General features: G+C 41.5%; 1 protein-coding gene across 2 annotated transcripts in view; it reads right to left on the reverse strand.

Moving 5' to 3' along the window:
- Window positions 1–574: 574 nt before the first annotated feature.
- Window positions 575–20,760, reverse strand: part of MYOF (myoferlin) — a 106,340-nt gene continuing 86,154 nt past the window's right edge. For both annotated transcript variants that reach the window (XM_077350275.1, XM_077350274.1), the window contains 16 exons: window positions 18,789–18,800; window positions 17,349–17,447; window positions 16,711–16,836; window positions 16,159–16,314; window positions 14,791–14,882; window positions 13,796–13,966; window positions 10,965–11,113; window positions 10,191–10,330; window positions 9,224–9,312; window positions 8,677–8,772; window positions 7,344–7,485; window positions 6,132–6,231; window positions 5,397–5,590; window positions 4,694–4,803; window positions 3,984–4,131; window positions 575–1,251 (listed from right to left, as the gene is read on the reverse strand). In XM_077350275.1, the coding sequence (XP_077206390.1) occupies window positions 1,216–1,251; window positions 3,984–4,131; window positions 4,694–4,803; window positions 5,397–5,590; window positions 6,132–6,231; window positions 7,344–7,485; window positions 8,677–8,772; window positions 9,224–9,312; window positions 10,191–10,330; window positions 10,965–11,113; window positions 13,796–13,966; window positions 14,791–14,882; window positions 16,159–16,314; window positions 16,711–16,836; window positions 17,349–17,447; window positions 18,789–18,800 (1,860 nt within the window). In that variant the 3' untranslated portion in view covers window positions 575–1,215. The remainder of the gene's footprint in view (window positions 1,252–3,983; window positions 4,132–4,693; window positions 4,804–5,396; window positions 5,591–6,131; window positions 6,232–7,343; window positions 7,486–8,676; window positions 8,773–9,223; window positions 9,313–10,190; window positions 10,331–10,964; window positions 11,114–13,795; window positions 13,967–14,790; window positions 14,883–16,158; window positions 16,315–16,710; window positions 16,837–17,348; window positions 17,448–18,788; window positions 18,801–20,760) is intronic.

Consider the following 20,760-nt stretch of genomic DNA (forward strand, 5'->3'; position numbering starts at 1 on the left):
TCAAGGAGCCTTCCCCTGATACGAGGCCTCTTTCGTTGGTGCGAGAGACTCTTGCATTGCAGGAAAGTACTACCAGTAGTGGAATGGGATTCAAATTCATGAATGGTTCCACTTCTGTTCCACAGAAACATTAATGCAGAAAGGAGGGGAAATCATACTGCATCTCATAGCACTGCAAAGTGGAAGAACAGGAAAAATATCCAATTTGATCATAAGCAGAATTATGACTCCCACCCCCAAGCCACAGATTTCAGTAGGATTAGGTGTGCCTAATGAGACCCAGTGGGGTGCAGTGGTTACAGAGCGGAAGACTCTAATTTAGAGAACCAGGGTTGATGCCCCACTCTTCTTCCACATGCAGCCAGTCACAATTTTCTCAGAGCTCTCTCAGCCTCACCTACCTCACAGGGTGTCTGTTGTGGGGAGAGGAAGGGAAGGTGATTGTAAGCCGCCTTGAGATTCCTTCAGGTAGTGAAAAGTGGGGTATAAAAACCTGCTCTTCTCTGATTGCTTAGGCCTATCAATGTAACGTGATGCATTTTTGCTGTCCTGAAATAACAACCACAATGACAAATTGTAAATTTATATTGCCTTATTTCATTGTTTTGTTCATAAAGTTGGAAGTGAAGCCTCTAAGTACAGTACTGTGATCTTCTACATCAACAGTTTAATGTTTTATATTGCACTACATTTTGTTTTATAAAAATATATGCAGCATTTTTCAGTAAGTGAAAAGGCAGTATTTCAAAGTGCACCTGATAAAAATACTTAAAATGGAATTGCTCTTTAAAGTTAAAGGAACTTTTTGGAAAAAAATTAAAATCAAGGAAGACATGATTTTCATATGCTGGTGGCATCAAAAGCTGCAGTGCTATCCTATGCACAAGTAACTCCAGTCTAGCCCATGCATAGGATCACATTGTTACACTCTGAAAACTTCAAAAAAAGTCTTATAATACGAGCTACCAGGCTCTTTGTTGCTTTGTTGTAACAGAATAACACTGGAAGAAATACACCACAGTATCTTCCCACTTTCATTACCCAATACTTCTTGAAAGACAGTTAAATTTTAAAAGAAATTATCCTATTCCCCATTAAAAGCTCAAGGGAACAGAGCTACAGGCATGATAAGCGACCTGTGTGATATGGCTGATAGATACATTTGGTCCACATGGCGGAGTTTCCACTGCCAGGTTGCAATTCAGTGTTGTTTGTTTAAATAGGATCCACAATCTTCATGGACAGGTAGTTCTATAAAAATGGGGGGGAAAGTCAGAATGCATGCTAAACATTTAAATGCACATGTATTATTTTAAATAATGCTTTTTATTAGAAGTCAGATTGATATATTTAATAACCTTTAGAGAATCTATGGGTACCTTCATTCAACTGTGCAAACTAGGTAATCATCCAAAATCCAGTGTTAGTAATTCATGCACTGAAACAGTTGTCTGAACTCAATAGGCTACTGCTCAGGCCAGATAACTATATGCACTCTGGTGTGGGGGAGCTGTTGGGAGGAGTATGGAGCAATCCATGTAGGATTTTGTTGTATTTACTATGCTAGGGGTAGCCAAAGGGCGGCTTTCCAGATGTTCATGGATCACAATTACCATGAGCCCCTTCCACCATGGTGACAGAGGCTCATGATAATTCTAGTCCATGAATACTCCTGTACTGTGCCTGGAATTGTGAGATAATTTTATACACACACACAAGAACAGAGAATCTATTTGGGATCACTTTCCATAATCTCAGTCCTTGTTTTTTCTCTTCCACTGATAACCCCAGCAGCCTCCTCCCTTTCCCTTTTTCTTCCCTTCTGCTTCAATCTTCAATTTCCCCGCCTGTCCCTACCCTTTCCCCAATTACTTCCTTCTTTTCTATCTACCTATATTTTTCATTTTTTTTCTCTTCCTGCCTGACGCTAACAGAGGCATGGAAGAATTGGCAATATTATCTAGGGTTGCTTAGTGACTCCAAAAATAGCAGCACATTTGTGTGAAGCAGACTTGTGAGATTTTAGTTGAAACATTTAAAAAACTTTTTACAGTTTTATGGATTTTAGTCCCCCGCTTTTAAATAGCTTCCAGAATTGTTTACAAACCTGGGAATTCCCCCAAGTTTGCAAAAATGTCCCTCCTAACCGTATGTGGCCCCACTGTGTGGATTTTTTGATCTACGCCTTGGGGCCAAGTTCAGTATTGATATACAGATGCCAATAGCTTAGGGAGACTAAGTGAATGAATCGGTTAACAGAATAATAAACTAGCCTTTCTGCTAGGTTTGCCCTTGAATATGTGCAGCAGCATTCCAAAAAGGCTGTCTGCACTCAGGGAAGCTGCACCGGTAGATGGAAGACTGGTGTTCAGAGAGGGGAAGTTGCAGTATGGCACTGGAACAGCCTTTAAACTCTGTTCCTATACTGCTGCAAGGCGTACTTGGACAACTTCCACTGACTATAATAGCTTCTATCAACAAAAGTAAAATGAACCATTTGTGGTAATGTTAATATTAGCGTTAATCTTATAGCCTGCCTTTCTCCATATGCTCAGGGCTGGTAACATCAAAATTCAACAATAGGTTCAAATAAATCATAACAATGAAACAATTAAATAAATTAATTAAGTTTTAAAATTAAATTAGGTTACTTTACGAATGTACCCTGTTTCAGAGAGGGAGGCCAGCATTTTGTCGATCGTAGTTTCCTGGCCTCAGCTATAGACCTGGTACAACAGCTCAGTCTTAAAGGCCCTCTGGAATTGTTTAAAATCCTGGAAGGCCCTCTATCTATCTATCTATCTATCTATCTGTCTGTCTGTCTGTCTGTCTGTCTGTCTGTCTGTCTGTCTGTCTGTCTGTCTGTCTGTCTGTCTGTCTGTCTGTCTGTCTGTCTGTCTGTCTATCTATCTATCTATCTATCTATCTATCTATCTATCTATCTATTGGATTTATAGGCCGCCCTCTCTTAAAGAAGTCTCGGGATGGCTAACAACAATCAGAAAATCCATACACATGTGTTTAAAATACTAAAACCATAAATAAGTAAAAACTGATTTCTATTAAGAAGAGGCTCCTACATCTCACTAAACTAGTGATCTCACCAGGCAGAGTGTTCTACAGGCTGGGACCAAAGCTGAAAAAGCCCTGGATTTCTGGTTGTATGTTCTTAGTACTTTGCTTAGCTTTGGAACATCTTCTGTTGTATCTCTGATTAACATCAGGTTAATTTTTATAAAGAGAACAGCATTCCAGTCTATTCCTTTGTTCATTCCTTTGTTCAAGTCTATTCCTTTGTTCATTTGTTCAAGGAATAGAACAAAGTCTATTCCTTTGTTCATTGTTTAGGAATATATCCTAAACCAGGGGTAGTCAACCTGTGGTCCTCCAGATGTCCATGGACTACAATTCCCATGAGCCCCTGCCAGCAAACGCTGGTAGGGGCTAATGGGAATTGTAGTCCTTGGACATCTAGAGGACCACAGGTTGACTACCCCTGGTTTAGGATATATTCCTAAACAATATTGTTCCTCATACTTTTTAAAGCACTTTTTAATGCACCATTTCTAATTTTTGTGAACCTAGCCCTATTGTGTTGTTTATAGGATGTCACTTGCTGCTGGATGGCATTGTTTTGCACCGGGCTATCCTCCTTGAATCTCAGCAAGGAAAGCAAGCTACAAGTAAGTATTTTGAACAAGACATGCGTTAATAATTTAATTAACAAGTGATTGAAGAAAGTTTGTTTTTGAATAAGTATCTAAACCTGTACCAATTGCAACTATGGAATATTGTCCAGCCACGACTTCCTGAGAACAGATGAGGCAGCTAAGCATTTTGAAACCCAAATAAGGTTTAAAATCTGTAGGAAGTTTGGCCTGCAATCAGAAGCACTCGCTTACATCCTGAAGGCAAGCTTCTATTCTATCCTGCTTCAAACCAGAAAGACTGGGTGAAAACACAATAAAATGTAAAATGCATACCGGCAATGAGTAAAGAAGGACCGCTGCAAACAAAAGCACGATCAGCAGGAAGATGAGGCCTATGAAGACCCATTTGAATCTGCGCCAGATAATGAATTTCATGGTCTTACATGGATTTGTGAACCAAAAGAAGGAAGTTTCTGGACGACTAAAGAAGAAAAGATATATTAATAGCATTAGTGAAGAAGCATATTTACAGCCCACACGCTGCAGTATTTCTGTCCATTTTGTAGAAAAAGATGCTGTGATGTCACAGAAGGATTAAGAACCGAAGTCTAGGTAACTGAGTGCTAAAGCAGGCCTGGATGACTGCAGAATGTGAATGCCAAGTTTTATAAAGAATTTTTATAAAACCAAATCACATTATTCTTCCGTACATATCAGAAGGCTTTCTCCATGGAGATTAACATGCCTCTACCACAATGTCTGTGTACTCAGTAGCTACCCTACTTGTGCCAATCAATAAATATATAAACTACTTCTAGTTACATTCATAGAGCCCTGATCAGTGGACTGGATTAAAGTAAAATTTAGTTCATCATTAAGCTGCAGTCTGTGGATATTCAGACATCCTATTGAAACCAGAATGTAGACCTGCTTTCAGCTTCTATCGACAAGACTAACCCCTTCTCTAGTTAATTGGGGTAGGGTGGGTGAGGGAGTCACCTATAAAATATTCAGATTAATTAGAAGAAAAGACAAGTTCTTACTTTGGGAGGTCTAACTTCGGGTTCATATTAGGTTCATCTCTTCCTTTACCAGCTGGCCGTTCATCAATGTCCTTTCCACCAAGGACTTCCAAAGTCATCTCTATTTTACCCTTTGGGCAAATAAAAAAATATAATCAGCATCTTCACAGTAAGTTTTTTAACCATTTTCAAGTTTAGACATTTATGCTTCTAGGGACATATATATTTCCGAATTCCATCCAGCTGTACTTCTTTTCCCCCTTGGTAAAAGTGCTGAAGAATAATGGTTGTAGATTTCCTGTGTGTTTTAAAATCTGCTCAAAAACTGCATGTTTGCTTATATATAATGTTCCTGGTTGTGAAAAAAGAGAAAGAAGAGCTGGGTGTTTTAATATCCCCTTTTTCACTACCCTCAGGAGCCCCAAAACGGCTTACAAACACCGTTGGCATTAGTGAAGAAGCAGGTTTACAAACACCTTTCCCTTCCTGTCCTGACAACTTTATTTCTGTAACTTTCCTGAATTATTGTTAACAAAACTTAAAAAAATTATTAAAGTGATTTTGACATTGTGATTCTCTGCATAACCTTCCAAGTACCAACTCTCTCCTCAGGATAAACTCATAGAATGGTTAAGATGGAAAGCAACTGGATGTGTGGACATGAAAAAGGTCACTGGCAAAAGAGAAATCCTAACAACTAAGGCGTCATTTGTATATATTATACCGCTAGGATACGAGAGCCATCTTTTTCTTGGTAGCACGGCCACCACCCTTTCATGGATTTCTGTTCAAAGAGAGAGGCAGTCTTCAAGGGCTTGATGGAATGAATGGGTTTAGATTCCGGAAGCATGTCCAACGTGCACTTTTCTGGCATTTTTGCTGGGATTACTGTATTGTGCAAATCAAGCTCAACAAAACCTAAAGGAAAAAGGAAGGAAAAAAGCTCATCACAAGTACTCTATCAATCCCTTATTACAGACATAAGGAAAGCTGACTATATCAGATCAGTGGTCCATTTAGCATCCTATTTCATATTGCAGAGGGCTAATGGGGCACAGAGGCTAAGGCCTTCCCATGCTGTTGCATTCCAGCACTGATATTCTAAGGATTGCTGCTTCTAGTTATGGAGGCTCCCATCAGACACCATGGCTGGTGGCCACTGATCTTTCCTCTACAAATCTGTCTAATCCCCATTAAAGCTGCCCATGTTTGTGGCCATCACTATTTCGCTGGCAGTGAATTCTAATTTAATTACTTGTTGAGTATTTCCTTGTGTCTGTTCTGAACCTGTTTCCCAGCCATTTCATTGTTTGCTCCCAAATTCTAGTGCCATGAGAGAAGGAGGAAAAGCTTCCTCTATCCACTTTCTCCACTACATGTGCCACATTATAAACCTGGCAAACTGGTTGTCTTTTTAACAGGACAACCCCTCCCCCCCATGTTACAATTAAAATCATACCCAGGTAGTCATCCAAGGAAAACTTATCATTGTCCCAAATTTGAATTATCAGCTTGGGGGGAATTCGGAACTCAGTATGGTCAAGGCTCCAGAAGTGTTCCTAAGAAGAAGAAGGAGAAGTCATCATATGTTGTGGAAATGATGCACACCTGTTGTGTCCTCCCTCTCTCTGCTCCTATGGATAATGCCCTGCACATGGAACAGGCCTGAAGCCCATTGCTTGCCTTCTTGGCAAATGGAAAGCTGTGTTTGCAGGAGGGCTGCACATGCCTAACAAAGTCGGGCAGCATCGACGAGCTTGCACAGTAAGACCAGCATTGGCAGTGACCATAAGGAGAAACTTCTGTTTTGAAGTATGAAATTGTACTGTTACATAACTTGATTTCGGTCACTTGTAAGAATCCCAACACCAGCTGGGAATATGCAGCTGCTGTGGGCATGATTGAGCTTCTGCTCAATAAAGAGTGTTCTGCAGGGCCTGGTTGGGGCCCTCTGAAGGCTTGAGGGAAGGGGCCAACAAGGTTAAATCAGCTTGTCTCAGAAGGTGATACAGTCAGGGGAGAGGAGGTGAATGTTGGCAGATCCTCAACAATTTCCCCATCACCTCCTTCTACCCAGAAGCTTTACAGGGATGTGGTCCAGCCCATAAGGACCCGGTAGTGCCTCCCGAACTATTTCTGCTTCATGGCCTGCTTTTCCTGTCCCCAGAGCAGAGCTTCCCAACAGCTGATTGTCAGACAGGGCAACTGTCAGTGGGTACCTGGGTCTTAAAGAGCTAGCAGCCAAGTGCCTTAGTCACCCCAGTAGATCTGACAGCCTCCCTGTGGGGGGCTGAGAGGAAGGGGGCATCGTGTTGCTTTCACCCCCAATATATGATCTGAGTGTCACAACAGTCATCACATGGAAGGTATGTGTACGAGTCTGCTAACTGCTTTTAATTAAAAGCAGTTCAGGACATAATGGGAGTTTAAGAAGAAGGATGGTACGGATGGGAGAAATTGCCAAGGCAAGGGTAACTTGTAGGGGTGGAATGTGAAGAGCTAAAAGGCTCCTTCTCCTTCCTCCATTCAGTCTGGTTTCATTAAAAGAAAACAAAGTAAACAACATCAAAGTAAACCCTTGGGGAAAATCTAGATCTTAGCATCGTGTGCAATTTGGCCTCAAATGGCCACAATTAACAGTTATCTTGCAGTTCATTTGAAAACAAGTCACCTTTTTGGAGACCGTACAGAGTTGCTCAGCTGGAAAATAATCAAAAGGAAAAACAAATCTCCAGTTGAAATTCCCTTCCCCATCCAGGGACCTGTAATGCACATCTGTTTTCTGCTTATTTTCTTCTAAGCCTGGCATCCATCTGAAAATCAGAAGCAAGAATATTTGGCTGTTCACACCTCATGGAAGCAACGGCTGTTTGCAATGAAATAGTCCTTCACAGTGATTACAGGACTGAAGGATGGCATTTGCATGCTAATGCACTAGAAATGAAACACAGATTTTGGCACTATTTGATTTCACTCCATTAGATCCAACAGAATTCTGTGGAATGTGGCTTGAGCTCCCAGTGATATACAATTGAAATGTAATAGATGAAATGGACATTATTTACAGGATTCAAAAATTTTATGAAACTACAGAGTTGTGTTGGGGTGAATTTTGTTTCTGGTGGAGCGTTTTTGTTGACTGTTATTTAATAAATAAATAAAAAGCAAAAAAAAAAAAATGATAGAACCCAAATTCATCATGAACTCTCTGGAACCCAAGAAGACAAAAAAGCCAAGTATCAATATGCCCGATCTTCAGGACAGATACAAAAAGACTGAAAAGGCATGCCATAATATTAATAGGAAACACATTCCCCTAAACTGTAACTTTGCATCCCTCCTGTTCATTTCACAAATCACCTTCACCTTGGAATGCCCAGATCTCTTGAAGTTCATACATTTTATTTTATGTATTAATGAATACATATTGGCTTTTTTTTCATGGACAAAAGGAAATGTCTGTCAATTTATTTACGGTCATTTAGACCAATATTTCAGATGCACTACTATACAATAGCAGTTTATAAAAAGGGAAGGTAATACATAAAAAGGTTAAAAATGCATCAGCAGTAAAACTTAAAAACTTCTCAACCATAAAAGTCAACATTTAAAAAGCATTAAATACCACTGACTATTTTACAAAAAGCAATAAAACTATTAAAACAGTTAAAGTATAAAACAAAAAACAAGATTAAGAGATGTGCCATAAAAGCTACTAACCAAAAAACATATGAAATTCTGTGGACCTATCAGCAAAGTTATAATGGCTATACATCAGTGACCAACAAAAAGAAATGAATATCTGGCTGTCTGCAAGGCACATTGGATGGCTCCCACTAATTATTTCAATCTTCCAATGTGATGAGACTAGTGACTTTCAAAGCAGTCTTTTCATGAACCTTATCAATATGATTTACCCTTCATAACTCATAGTAAGAAATGGAAAAATCATTATCAGACAGGCGTGCTCAGTATTAGCCAGACCAGGGCTACAGCAGCCTTACCCCTTCACATAAATGTCACTCATCTCTTCCCCTGTGATGCTTTTCTCATCTAGAAGGACATCCTTTGTATTCCATATAATGACCCGCATTTCATATCTGTAATACAGATTGGGAAGAATGAAGTTACAGGATTCTGCTTTGGGGATTCGTATCCAGTGAAAACTAGGCAGGATGAGTATAAGGTAATGGCAAAACATTAGAGAGCATCAGCCAAAATTTTTCACCCACATTTCTTGTCCTTAACTTAGAGGGCTGGCATACTTAGAAGAAGAGCAGTTTTTTTGTGCCCTGCTTTATATTACCTGAAGGAGTCTTAAAATGGCTTTCCTCTCCCCACAACAGACACCCTGTAAGGTAGGTGAGACTGAGAGAGCTCTGAGAGAACTGTGACTGACCCACTGTTGCTCAGCTGGCTGTATATGGAAGAGTAGGGAATTATAGCTGGTTCACTAGATTAGAGGCTACTGCTCTTAACAACTATACCAAGCTGGTTTGTGTGGGGTTTCCATAAAAGGTATGCCATCTGCCTCCATCCTGGTCTACTTACCTCTTAGCTTTGCGAGGAGTGATGTTGAAAGGAGCTCCAGGTGGGCCCAAACTTTTGGGGAAAACATCCACCCACATCTGAAGCTTTCCCTGCATCAATAAAACAACCAAATAAATCTTTTGGAAAAAAACACATGTATTTTAATTATTACAGTGTCATAAGAACATAAGACGAGTTCTGGTGGACCAGACCATCTAATCCAGCATCCTGCCTCACACAGTGGCCAACCTGTTCCTCTGGAGGACCAACAACAGGGCATTGGGGCCACGGCATCCCCCTGGCTCTGAAATGCTTAGTGCCTCTGAATGTGGAAGTTCCTCTCATCTCCATGACTGAGTAGCCATTGCTGATGTCATCTGATACAGCTTACTCTAAAGAATGATTCATTAGAAGCATTTATCATTGGCTGGATTAGATATGTTAGAGCAGTGGTCCGCAACCTTTCTACGGCTGTGGTCTGGCGGTGGTGGGGAGGGCGATCGCGCGGCCGCGCATGCCGCACAAACATGGCCGCACATGTGCGTTTGCACAATTTGCAGCTGCAAACGAGCATGTGCGGCACTTCCACACATGCACGTTTGCAGCCGCGCATGGTGCAAACGCACATGCGCGGCCCTGCTTCCCTCTCCCCCCTTCCTAAAAAACGAAACTTGCTGGGCCGCAAGCTAATCGTCCACTTTTGCGGTCGATTTGCTTGCGGCCTGGGAAGTTTCTTACTGCGGGGGGGTGGGGGTGGCGGGGAGAGGGAGCTGTGGGCCGAAACCAGGTTGCAGCCCCGTGGTTGGGGACCACTGTGTTAGAGAACAAGATATGATCTCATTTATGGATTATAAATGAGATCACATTAAGGAGGGTGGAGGAGGAAAGTTGGGATTTATTTTTTTTCCACTGTCCCCAGGTATGAATGTGTTCTTTACTAGAACTAGAATGCTAGAATGGCCAGGGAGATAAAAGAAGTTTAGAGTACCTGTGAGATATTTGGCTGGAAGGTGCTGTACAAGGTTCTTGTCTCTACATGTTCAGGCACCAAGCCCTGAGTTCTGAGAATGTGAAGAGCAAGTCGTTCTTCCCCAGGCCCAAGGTGTTCATGCAATTTTTTGTTGGCCTCTGAAGTAAAGAGAGACAATGTAAGTTAATGCAAATGCATAGGTAAGTAATGAAATCAGTGCGTGTCCACTTTTACACAGTAGTGCTGAAATATGCCTTAAATTCAATGAATATTAGGAGCCTCTGAGCACATGTACATTCAACAGGTACTTACAGGAAGACAACAGTAACTCTTAACTTAAGTAACACCAGGCCCTGCCCCCCAGCTGCCAATCAGCTGGCTTGTAGGAGCCTGGCTTGGAGAAAGAAAAAGGTTCAAGCCTTGTTGCTTGTATCACATAGGAAGTAACATCATCACATGGGTGATGACCAGTTACTATTCTCATATTTGGCAAAAACTCTATGGTAGACGTCAGTTTTACCATACTGTTTTTGCCTAAATACCACAACATTGAACATCACTGATGTGATGATGTCATTTCCTGTGTGACACTGGTGACAAGGTAAAGGACTTTCTCTAGGTAATTTTCCCTATCCCCTACTAGTTCCCAGGAGTGACCTGACAACCCTAGTTACTCTTTCACTTCCCCATGTCCTGCAGCTTGAAGATCTCAATGGTATAGGATGAGCTGTTCTTCTGTAAAACAACTTGACCCTCTGATTTTAAATGCAGTTTAAAATTCTGTGAACTTACCAAATTCATCCAAGGTATAATCTCTCCCTCCATAATTAATTCTTAATCGATTTTCAGAGAGGACTGGCAGAGGGTAGCCTTTGACCCGGGCTGTATTTTGTAAGATTTGTGTTGGTTTTAGTTGATCTCTCCAGGTATTTACCCCTGAACTTTTGTAAAACAGAGCACATTTCTAGATGTAAGTTCTCTCTTGTAGACACATAAATTATTTACTACATATTTTTAATACTATGTAAGTATACTCCCATATATGTGGAATCACTTGATCATATGCAGTTAAAAAAAGGGCACTGAGCAGTGAAATAGTGTTTTGTAAAATTACACTCACTCACACACAAATAGATCAAAATGGGTAGCTGTGTAAGTCTGTCCATAGCAGCAATAAAGAGCAAGAGTCCAGTAGCACCTTAAGACTAACAAAATTTGTGAACAGTATGAGCTTCTGTGAGGCATTGATCACATCTTCAAAAAAGTGAGCAGTGACTCAAGCTCAGACCCTGCCACTGATTTTGTTAGGCTTCCACTAGACTCTTGCTCTTTTCTACCGTCGCACACAAATAGTTGCATGCTATCTGTCGTTGCTTGTTCCCACAAGTAAAAACATCATATGAAACCAGAAATCTTTCTGTACTCTCAGAATCATCACCACTTGTTCTTATTTTCTGTACTCTATATGTATTCTCACCCTTATTTATTGATGTGGAACACATCTACTGGTGCGCTCCCTAAAACAGAAATGATAACGGACATGATGTTCGTCGTCCCATCTTAGGAAGCATGCCAGTAGATGGTGGTTGCAGCAGCAGGGCTGTGAGGCTCAGAGCTGAGCCTCGGAGTTCTGCTGTGTTGGCAGCAGAGGATGGTCTTTCCCTCTGGAGAGCAGTGCCAGCCTGGGAAGAGAGGATACACTGTGGCTGGTGCCAGCAGAGCTCTGAGGATCAGACCTGGGCCTCAGAGCTCTGCCACACCGCCAGCAGAGGGCTGCAGAACTCCTGCTATAACAGGCGAGGAGGGGGAAGGGGGAAAGTGTGGGGGGGGGGGGGGGAGGGAGAGAGAGACCAGAAAGGAGAAGGGGGTAGGAGAGGCAGGGGGGGCAAGAAGGACCTGGAAGGAGAGGGAGGGGAGAGGGGTAAGGAGTCTTTGTTTATGTGTATGTGTCTGTGATAGAGAGGCCGGGGGGCCAGGACCAAGGAGTCCCACAGCATGTTCCACATATCCTGTGTTAACCAGACTCTCACTAGATTTATTTAGCTACTTTATTTTAATTTCCCTTGTTTTGAAGACCTTTTGAAGAAGGGAACTGCTTGCAAGAGCTTTCCCATTCACTTCAATGGAAGACTTTGCACATGAAAAGCTGCCCGTAAGGAGGCTTACTTGTGCAGGAACTCCATGTGAACATTCATAAAGTATACAGGATTCAGAGCAGGGCAGAACAAAATGTCCCCTGAATACCTCTGCACTCACACTTATCCCCTTTCAAACCAGTTCATAACCCCAGCCAGCTGCTGAATCATCACCACTTGTTCTTATTTTTTAAAAAATGTTCTTTCTATCCCTGCAAAAAGTGCTGCTGTCATGTAGCCAATAAAACTTGGCTGTATGCCTGTGTCGCCGGGGGCAAACAAAGGTAATGTAAAGTAAGGGAATCCCTTACATTGGCATGCTTCCAGCTGCACTTTTATGCAGGGACTGAAAGAAAAAGGAATTTAGGGGGGGCACTAATTCTGCAGTAATGTAAGATATACAGAGATTGGTTTTAGAATACTTCTACTGCTGCTAGAAAAATCCTGGAGAGAGAATAAGTTGCATTTTTTTTTACAGGAAATGGTAAGGAAGGGTTGGGATACACCAGTGCATGGGAAGATGAACATGCAAACAATACTCATGATAACAAGCAACATGTGTGTGACAGCAGAAAAAAAGCAAGAGTCCAGTGGAACATTAAAGATTAACATAATTTGGATCTGAAGTGTGCATGCATACAATATACCTTGAATAAAACTTTGTTGGTCTTAGGTTGTGGGAAAATAGGAACTTTTATTCATATGTGGTGGGACTGCCCAGTATAAATGAAGTTTGGGGGAATTTTTTAAAAATAGAAATTGGTAAAATTATAACAGAAAGTAGAACCTTCAGTTCAATGAGTTCCCCTTATTTTATTCTTGAATGGAAATGTTCAGTGTAAGCAGAAAACATTGATGAACATCCTTATTGTAGCAGCCAGAATAATAATTGCCACAAATTGAAAAAATATTTTATTAGATAAACACCAAAATAATATAAGGCAATTTAGGATTTAGGAAAAATGAACCAATAACTTTAACATAAGTCAAGGCAGGAGGGAATGAGGAGTTAATATAGTTTGGGTCAATTTGATAAATTACTTAAAGAAATTTTGAGATTGCAATATATGTAAAATGATAATGCAGTTGGAGATGAGATAATTAGTAATGGATATGAATTGTAATAAAAATGTCATTTTTATAGGAATCCAAATAATGAATGGAGTTTCAGATTCTCTATATACTTTTTGGTATTTCTTATTCTTTTCCTGTATTGTCTTTAGCTTTTATATATTATTTTCTTCCTTGAATTTAAATAAAAACATTATTTAAAAGGGGGAAAAAACTCTGTTATTTGTTCCAATGTTTCAGACCAACATGGCTACCCATCTGAATCTCTATCTGATTATACTCAGTGATAAAACAGCAAAATGCAGCCAAGTGAATGTTTTTTTAAAGAAACATTAATTTTAGTTGGTGACGTTGAAACATACCTTCAATAATTATTTCCTCAGCCTTTTTAAAATGTACAGTATAATAGAGGCTTACATGCAGTACTGCTGAGGTATTCCACAGTGAGCACTGAAGCGGGAGAGGAACCTGTTCTCCAGGTCAATGGTGGTTTCCCCAACTTTCTCATCTTTTGTCAGCATATCGTAGTCATACACAGAAATCTTCAGGTCCTTTTCTTGAGGCAAGAAGCAGCTCAGTTCATACATCCTAAATAATATAGAAATACTCAGCATGCTTCTCATTGGTGCTCATCACAGCACTGCCAACCTTGTTCATAAATTTAAAACTAGTTGCAAGAGGTAGTGCTAATTTAATATGATTTTCCTTTAAGATACTCCATTCTGAGAACAAGCTACTTATAACACACACCTGTCATCAATATTAGGAAGACTTATTACTCCAAAATCCCATCTTCAAATGTACAAAATTCCAGGTTTCAAAACCCCGGTTTTTGTAGTATCAGAAGTTTTTCTTTTAAGAAAGCCTGAAGAAGAGTTGGTTTTTATTTTCTCTACCCAAAGGAGTCTGAAAGTGGCTTATAAGCGCCTTCCCTTTCCTCTCCCCACAACAGACACCCTATGAGGGAGGTGAGGCTGAGAGAACCCTGATATTACTGCCCGGTCAGAACAGCTTTATCAGTGCTGTGGCAAGCCCAAGGTCACGCAGCTGGTTGCATGTGGGGGCGGGGGTGGAATCAAACCCGACTCACCAGATTAGAGGTCCGCACTCCTAACCACTACACCAAGCTGGCTCTTCCATATAATTGTTTTTTCTTCACTAAACTGTGACACAGTTGTTCTGTTTGTCCCTCATTAATCCCCTCTTGATAGAAGCCAACACAAGATGACCAAAATCAATGGAAAGGTCATTCTGCCCACCTTCCCCATATTGCTTTGTGTTTCATAAACCCAAATATTGATTTCTTCATGATTCCAATGTTGCCACTGATGTCACTGTGATGTTGTGAATGAAAATTATGATCACTTTAACAATAGGATTTGGGGGGGGGAAGATAAAAGTAAATAAATTACCTGCCAAAAATTGGATTGACAGTATTGGGAACATAATTATCTCTGTCTTCAACAACTTTTTTTCCTAAGGTCATTTTAATGTATGGATCACACTGTTTGGAAAGAAGGTGTGAATACATTGTTAATTACACATCATATCTCCTAGACATTCTCCACTGCTCAGTGCATGCTGGGGTGCTTATCAATGCCTTCTTAGCCCCTTAGTTCAACAGAGGGATAGTTCTTAGTTCTGTACACACAACCCCTGTGCATGTTGAATAGGGATCTCCAACCAGGTTTATGCAAAAGCTCCCCAGCTTCCTTTCCCAGGAACCTGGATGGCTGCTGACATCACTAGATGTCACTTGAGTCCTGTTCCCATTACTCTATAGCAGGGGTAGTCAACCTATGGTCCTCCAGATGTTCATGGACCTGTCATCCTGGACAGCAAACGCTCTATAGGCCTAGTCTCTTTTGCACAATGGAAACAGTGAATGATTGACTAGCTGGCTCCTGCATCTCACTTCTGTGCCTGCTTCTCTGAAAGGGCATGACACTACTTGTAGGGTTCTAGGATTCCTTGAAGCCTGAAATATACTTCAGGGGTTCCTCCATGGTCAACAGATTGAAAAAAGCTGTTGCAAACCTCGCTCTTCCAATTAAGTAGCTGAGGAACAATGTGAGGTCCTGATATTATAGAGGTCCACATGTGCAGGAGATTCCCTAGAATCTGCGAAGAATTGCTATGTTGGTTTGTGCTCCCCACAATTCTACTGTGAGACAATTAGTGTTGCCTTTGTATAGAAACAGAGATTGCTATTGACTTGATCAGGAGTTTGGATCTAGATTGTCAGGCCAGATTTGGCATTCAGTCTGTCACAATCAATAAGAGCCTCTTGTGGTGCAGAGTGGTAAAGGCAGCAGACATGCAGTCTGAAAGCTTTGCCCATGAGGTTGGGAGTTCGATCCCAGCAGCCAGCTCAAGGTTGACTCAGCCTTCCATCCTTCCGCGGTCGGTAAAATGAATGCCCAGCTTGCTGGGGGGGGGGGGGGGTAAACGGTAATAACTGGGGAAGGCACTGGCAAACCACCCCATATTGAGTCGGCCATGAAAACGCTAGAGGGTGTCACCCCAAGGGTCAGACATGACCTGGTGCTTGCACAGGGGATACTTTTACCTTTACCTTTCACCTGTCACAATCACAGTATTATTAAGCATCTTGATTTTTTCCCAATAAGATATTTTGGTGCTAGAAGATCTTGACAGTTTCTCATCTCTTCCCACTGTACTACTAACTACTATCCCCCCCCCCCCCCGGTCAAGTTCCTAGTTCATTAACAATGTGCTCCAGCCAATGGAATAAAATAGCTCTACTCTAAATAGCTCACCAGCCCATTGTTATCCTTAGGTTGGAGATCTAAGCCTCGGACAATATAAATCCGTATCACACATTCTTGAGGTCCGCTGTCTGGTAGCTCACAGAACTGTCTAGGAGGAGGTGGAACAGTAGGGTCATCTGGTAATGGGTAGATCCTAAAGGAACCCTAAGAAACATAATGAAAACAAATATTGAAGTTGAAACCAAACAAGACATTTCACTACATGGTTAACTAGCTTTTCTGCTTTGGAGGTCGAGTGCTATTCAGAATAGAATCAGCATTATGAAGAAGAAGAGTTGGTTTTTATACCCTCCTTTTCACTACCTGAAGGAGACTCAAAGCAGCTTTTCACTACTTGAAGGAGTCTTGAAGTAGCATACAATCACCTACCCATCCTCTCCTCACAACAGACACCCTGTGAAGTGAGGCTGAAAAGGCTCTAACATAGGATGGCTCTGTAAGAACAGCTCTAATTGGACTGTGATTGGTCCAAGCTGACTGCATGTGGAGAAATGGGGAATCAAACTTGGCTCTCCAGATTAACCACGCTGTATTTTTTACCTTAAATTCTCCTACGACTGTGGGGTCATCATTTTCTTCAGATTTTCCCCGTTTCAGTTTGAAAGTACCACAGAAGTCTGTCAGACCCTTAAATTCGGGCACTTTCTCCAGTTCACAGTTGTACACCTTCAAACAAAATATGAGGAAAATTAGAAAAATGCTAAACATAAATGAAATACAGGCTTTGATAAAAGATTTAAAATTGCAAATATCCCTAGTTATCAACATTAATTCTTTTTAAGGCAATTGGGAAAAGAAGATTACTTTTTATAAAAATCCTGCTGTCTGGGTGAATAAACCAGTCAGTAACAAGGTTTTTTTATGACACTGCCTTATGATTTTCATGTGGAGAGAGACTGCAGGTTTTGTGATAAAAGAGGAAGTTTCTCTGTCAGAGAAAATTACAGATTTCATATGTTTTCTCTCATGAGGTAACTTTGGAGTCCTTTAAATGGAAGCCATTTCCAAAATATACAAAAATGAAGAGAGGTAAGGTCTGTTGGTGAAGTCCACATTCATAAACAGGCAAGAATGAGATTGCCTCTCTAAGTAAAGTACACTGAATTAAAGGCAGGTCATTTTAAAAGTGGGTTGATACTTTACAACCAATGTTTAGAGTGTCCACCCTCAACAATTACCTTTAGTGTTTCATATCCTTTCTGAATGTATTGTCCACATTTTTCTGTATCCCCTATAGAAGCATAAAATTTGCTCCACCAGTCTACAATTTCTTCTTCCTAAAGATTGGTGATACAAAAACTGTTTAGCAACAACAAAGTCTCTCAGATGTGGTCAGGAGTTAAAAGCACCTCAACTCTGTGCATAGAGCAACATGTATCATATATTGAAGCATCCACAGCAGATGGACTACTTTAGTAGAGCAGAATAAAGTCAGAATCTAGTGGCACCTTTACGACCAACAAGCAGGTTTTAAAGGCTTCAGGGACTCATATAAATCCATTGTGCATTCAGAGACTCCTTTGGTTTCAGAAATCAACTGCAGAGCTAAGGAGGACCCTGTACTACAGATCTATCAGGCTGTCTTTCTGCTTCTTCAAAGCCTCCAGAATATGTTCGGGATCTCCCAATGAAACCTGAAACCTCTCTGAATTTGAATCCAATGGCACATTTAAGACCAGCAAAGATTTATTCACCATGTGAGCTTTTGTGTGCACACGCCATGAATAAATCTTTGTGGGTCTTAAAGGTGCCAATGGACTCAGTGTTTGTTGTACTACTTCAGACCAACATTGCTACCCACTTGAATGAAACCTCTCTAGGGCCCATTATGCATGGTGCCAGCTACTCCGTGTTGCTGCCGCCGTGCCGTTGCATCCTGCCCCGCCGTTCCCTGTGTACGCACGGGGGTGGGGCATGCAGGGCTGACCCAGCGTAGCGTGCATGCACACGTTGCGCCGGAGCCAGGAGGCCCGGGATGCTGCCGGCCACAGTAAGTGGCAGCGGCCAGGGGGGAGGTGGGGAGGGGCTGAGGGAAGTGGGGGGGGCTGAGCCTCCTCCATAGGCTATGGCGGTAGCAGGTCTTTGTTCCTGCAGGCTCTGCGGAGCCCACAGGGGCATGCAGTGTCCCTGTAGGGACACTGTAGGTCAGGGCCGGGCGGGCTGAAAGGCCCAGCACTGTCTATTATGCACAGCGCCAGCCTACCTCAGCCCCTGCCGCCACCCACATATCCAGGAAGCTGCAGAATTTCTGCATTTGCTTAACGTGGGTCTTCCATAGCCCTGGGCCAGGACATACCCGCGCTGGCAGCGGCAAGCATTATCGGGGATTTTCCCCAAAGCAATGCTGCTGCCAGCGCAGGTGTTCTGCCCCGTGCATAATGGATCTAGTATGAGGTACCCTTCTCACAAAATTCTACATATTTTATTTTTACCACTTCATAGTGCTACATCTCTGCTTTCCACTGGGTACTCCTGAAGTTGCTTTTATTGAAAGAACTGGGCACTCTAACCGGGGGCACTTTTTAGGGGTGTTCCTGGGTCTGGTGTTCAAGGCCCATAACAAATGACTGGATCAAATAAATGAAGCGTTTGACTAAACATAATCCCATATAAATTACCTTTTCTGTCAGCTGTTCAGGATGATACAAGGAAATGAAAAAAAGTAAAACCGAAGAAGAAAGGTTAGTATTCAGACATCAAACATACAGAATAAAAATTATACAAAAGAAAACTTGTGATTGTTTTCCAACTGATACATATCTAACAGAATTATCACAAGAACCTGTGCTGATTTTTATCCCATAGTCATAGAATTCATCAATTTTTTCCCCTCAGGATCTCCAAGTTTAAGAAATCGAAGAAATGAAAAACTGACAAAAGAGGTCAAGGACTGCTCCTCCATGGGGATTTTTCTCCTGATGGAAAGATGTAAGGTCAAACTGGGTCAAAACTCCCCTTTGGACACTATCTGTAGCCACTACAGGGCAGAGGTAATGAATCAATGTTTAGTGTGGCATCTTCTTCCATCTTATTAAGGGCCCTTCTGGATCAGCCAAAGATCCCTTTAGTGCAGCATTTGGTGTCCAACAGTGGCCAGACAGGTGTTCCCTGTATGCTTTCCCAAAACAATACCACTCCCTGCTGTTGATTCTAGCACTTGGGTCTTCAGAACATTGAAAACATCTGACATCTGTTTGCTCAATGTTATGTGAATGTGGTAGGGATTTTTTGAGCCACAGAATCCATTTATTTTGCAGTCCTTAACAGAGGGGAAGTAGTGAGAAAAACTGACAGAACATTTTCTGCCTTTACCAGAATTTCAAGTGCATTAAAATTCAAAAGGTTGTTTTTTTTTCTGTTTGTTTTACTGCTAGAGTTTTCAAAGATTTCGTTTTCAGAAACATTTTAAGGAACATACGCTGGATTATAAATCGTTACGTTGTACAAGTTCTTGAACCAATCCCCCCCCCACACACACACACACAAAACACACTCGCTACAACCAATGACAGAACCCAGAAGGAATTCTACTGCCTGGAAAACCAGTGATGAAGTTATCGCATAGTAGCTTGAGATTTTGGAGAAAATGTCCATGAAACAGATCAGGTCTAAATAATTTTTATTGTCGACATCCAGATTCAGAGCTCCACGTGTGCCACCACTGCATGCATGGGGTGACCTAGAATGCAGATGTCTGTGTTCTCTATCAGCACTGTTGCTCAATATGGTGTATCCCTGTTAAGTTTTGTACCTAAGTCATAATAACTGTTGCTTTGAGTTGGAACCTTTTCTTCTCCAAAACCTCCTGGCAGAAAAGCCAAGAGAGAGCCAACAGCTGAGTGATGACCAAAGCACACCTAAGGCCCCATGTGCATCAAGCTCATGCATTTCCTTCATATGTACATACATGCATAGTTGCCGGTGAGGCCATTTTGCTGACTGCTGTTGTCATACTGCTTAAGCACTAGAAATTGGAATGTAGTTCATGAAAGTTCTACATGTATTACTTTAATTTGCATGTTCTTTTTACCATTTCTAAAGGATAAATAATTATTTGTCCCCTAACAAACATTTATTTCACACTTTATCACTACAGAACTGGGCTATTACATTTTAAAGGATGCTAACTTTGAATGAAACTGTACAGTACGGTACTTAGAGCATTCATTCAAAATTTTTAAATACTTTGCATCGAAGAAGAAGAAGAAGAAGAAGAAGAAGAGTTGGTTCTTCTATGCCACTTTTCTCTATCTGAAGGAGTCTCAAAGTGGCTTACATTCACCTTCCCTTTCCTCTCCCCACAACAGACACCCTGTGAGGTGGGTGGGGCTGAGAGAGCCTTGATATTACAGCTTGGTCAGAATAGCTCTATCAGCACTGTGGCAAGCCCAAGGTCACCCAGCTGGTTGCACGTGGAGGAGCGCAGAATCAAACCCAGCTTGCCAGATTAGAAGACTGCACTCCTAACCACTTCACCAAGCTGTCAGAACTCTCTCAGCCCCCTTTACCTCACAGGGTGCCTGTTGTGAGGAGTGGAAGGAGAGGCAATTGTAAGCCGCTTTGAGACTCCTTCAAGGTTTATAAAAATCA

This window comes from Paroedura picta, chromosome 8, assembly GCF_049243985.1.
Source record: "Paroedura picta isolate Pp20150507F chromosome 8, Ppicta_v3.0, whole genome shotgun sequence".
NCBI classification, from domain to species: domain Eukaryota; kingdom Metazoa; phylum Chordata; class Lepidosauria; order Squamata; family Gekkonidae; genus Paroedura; species Paroedura picta.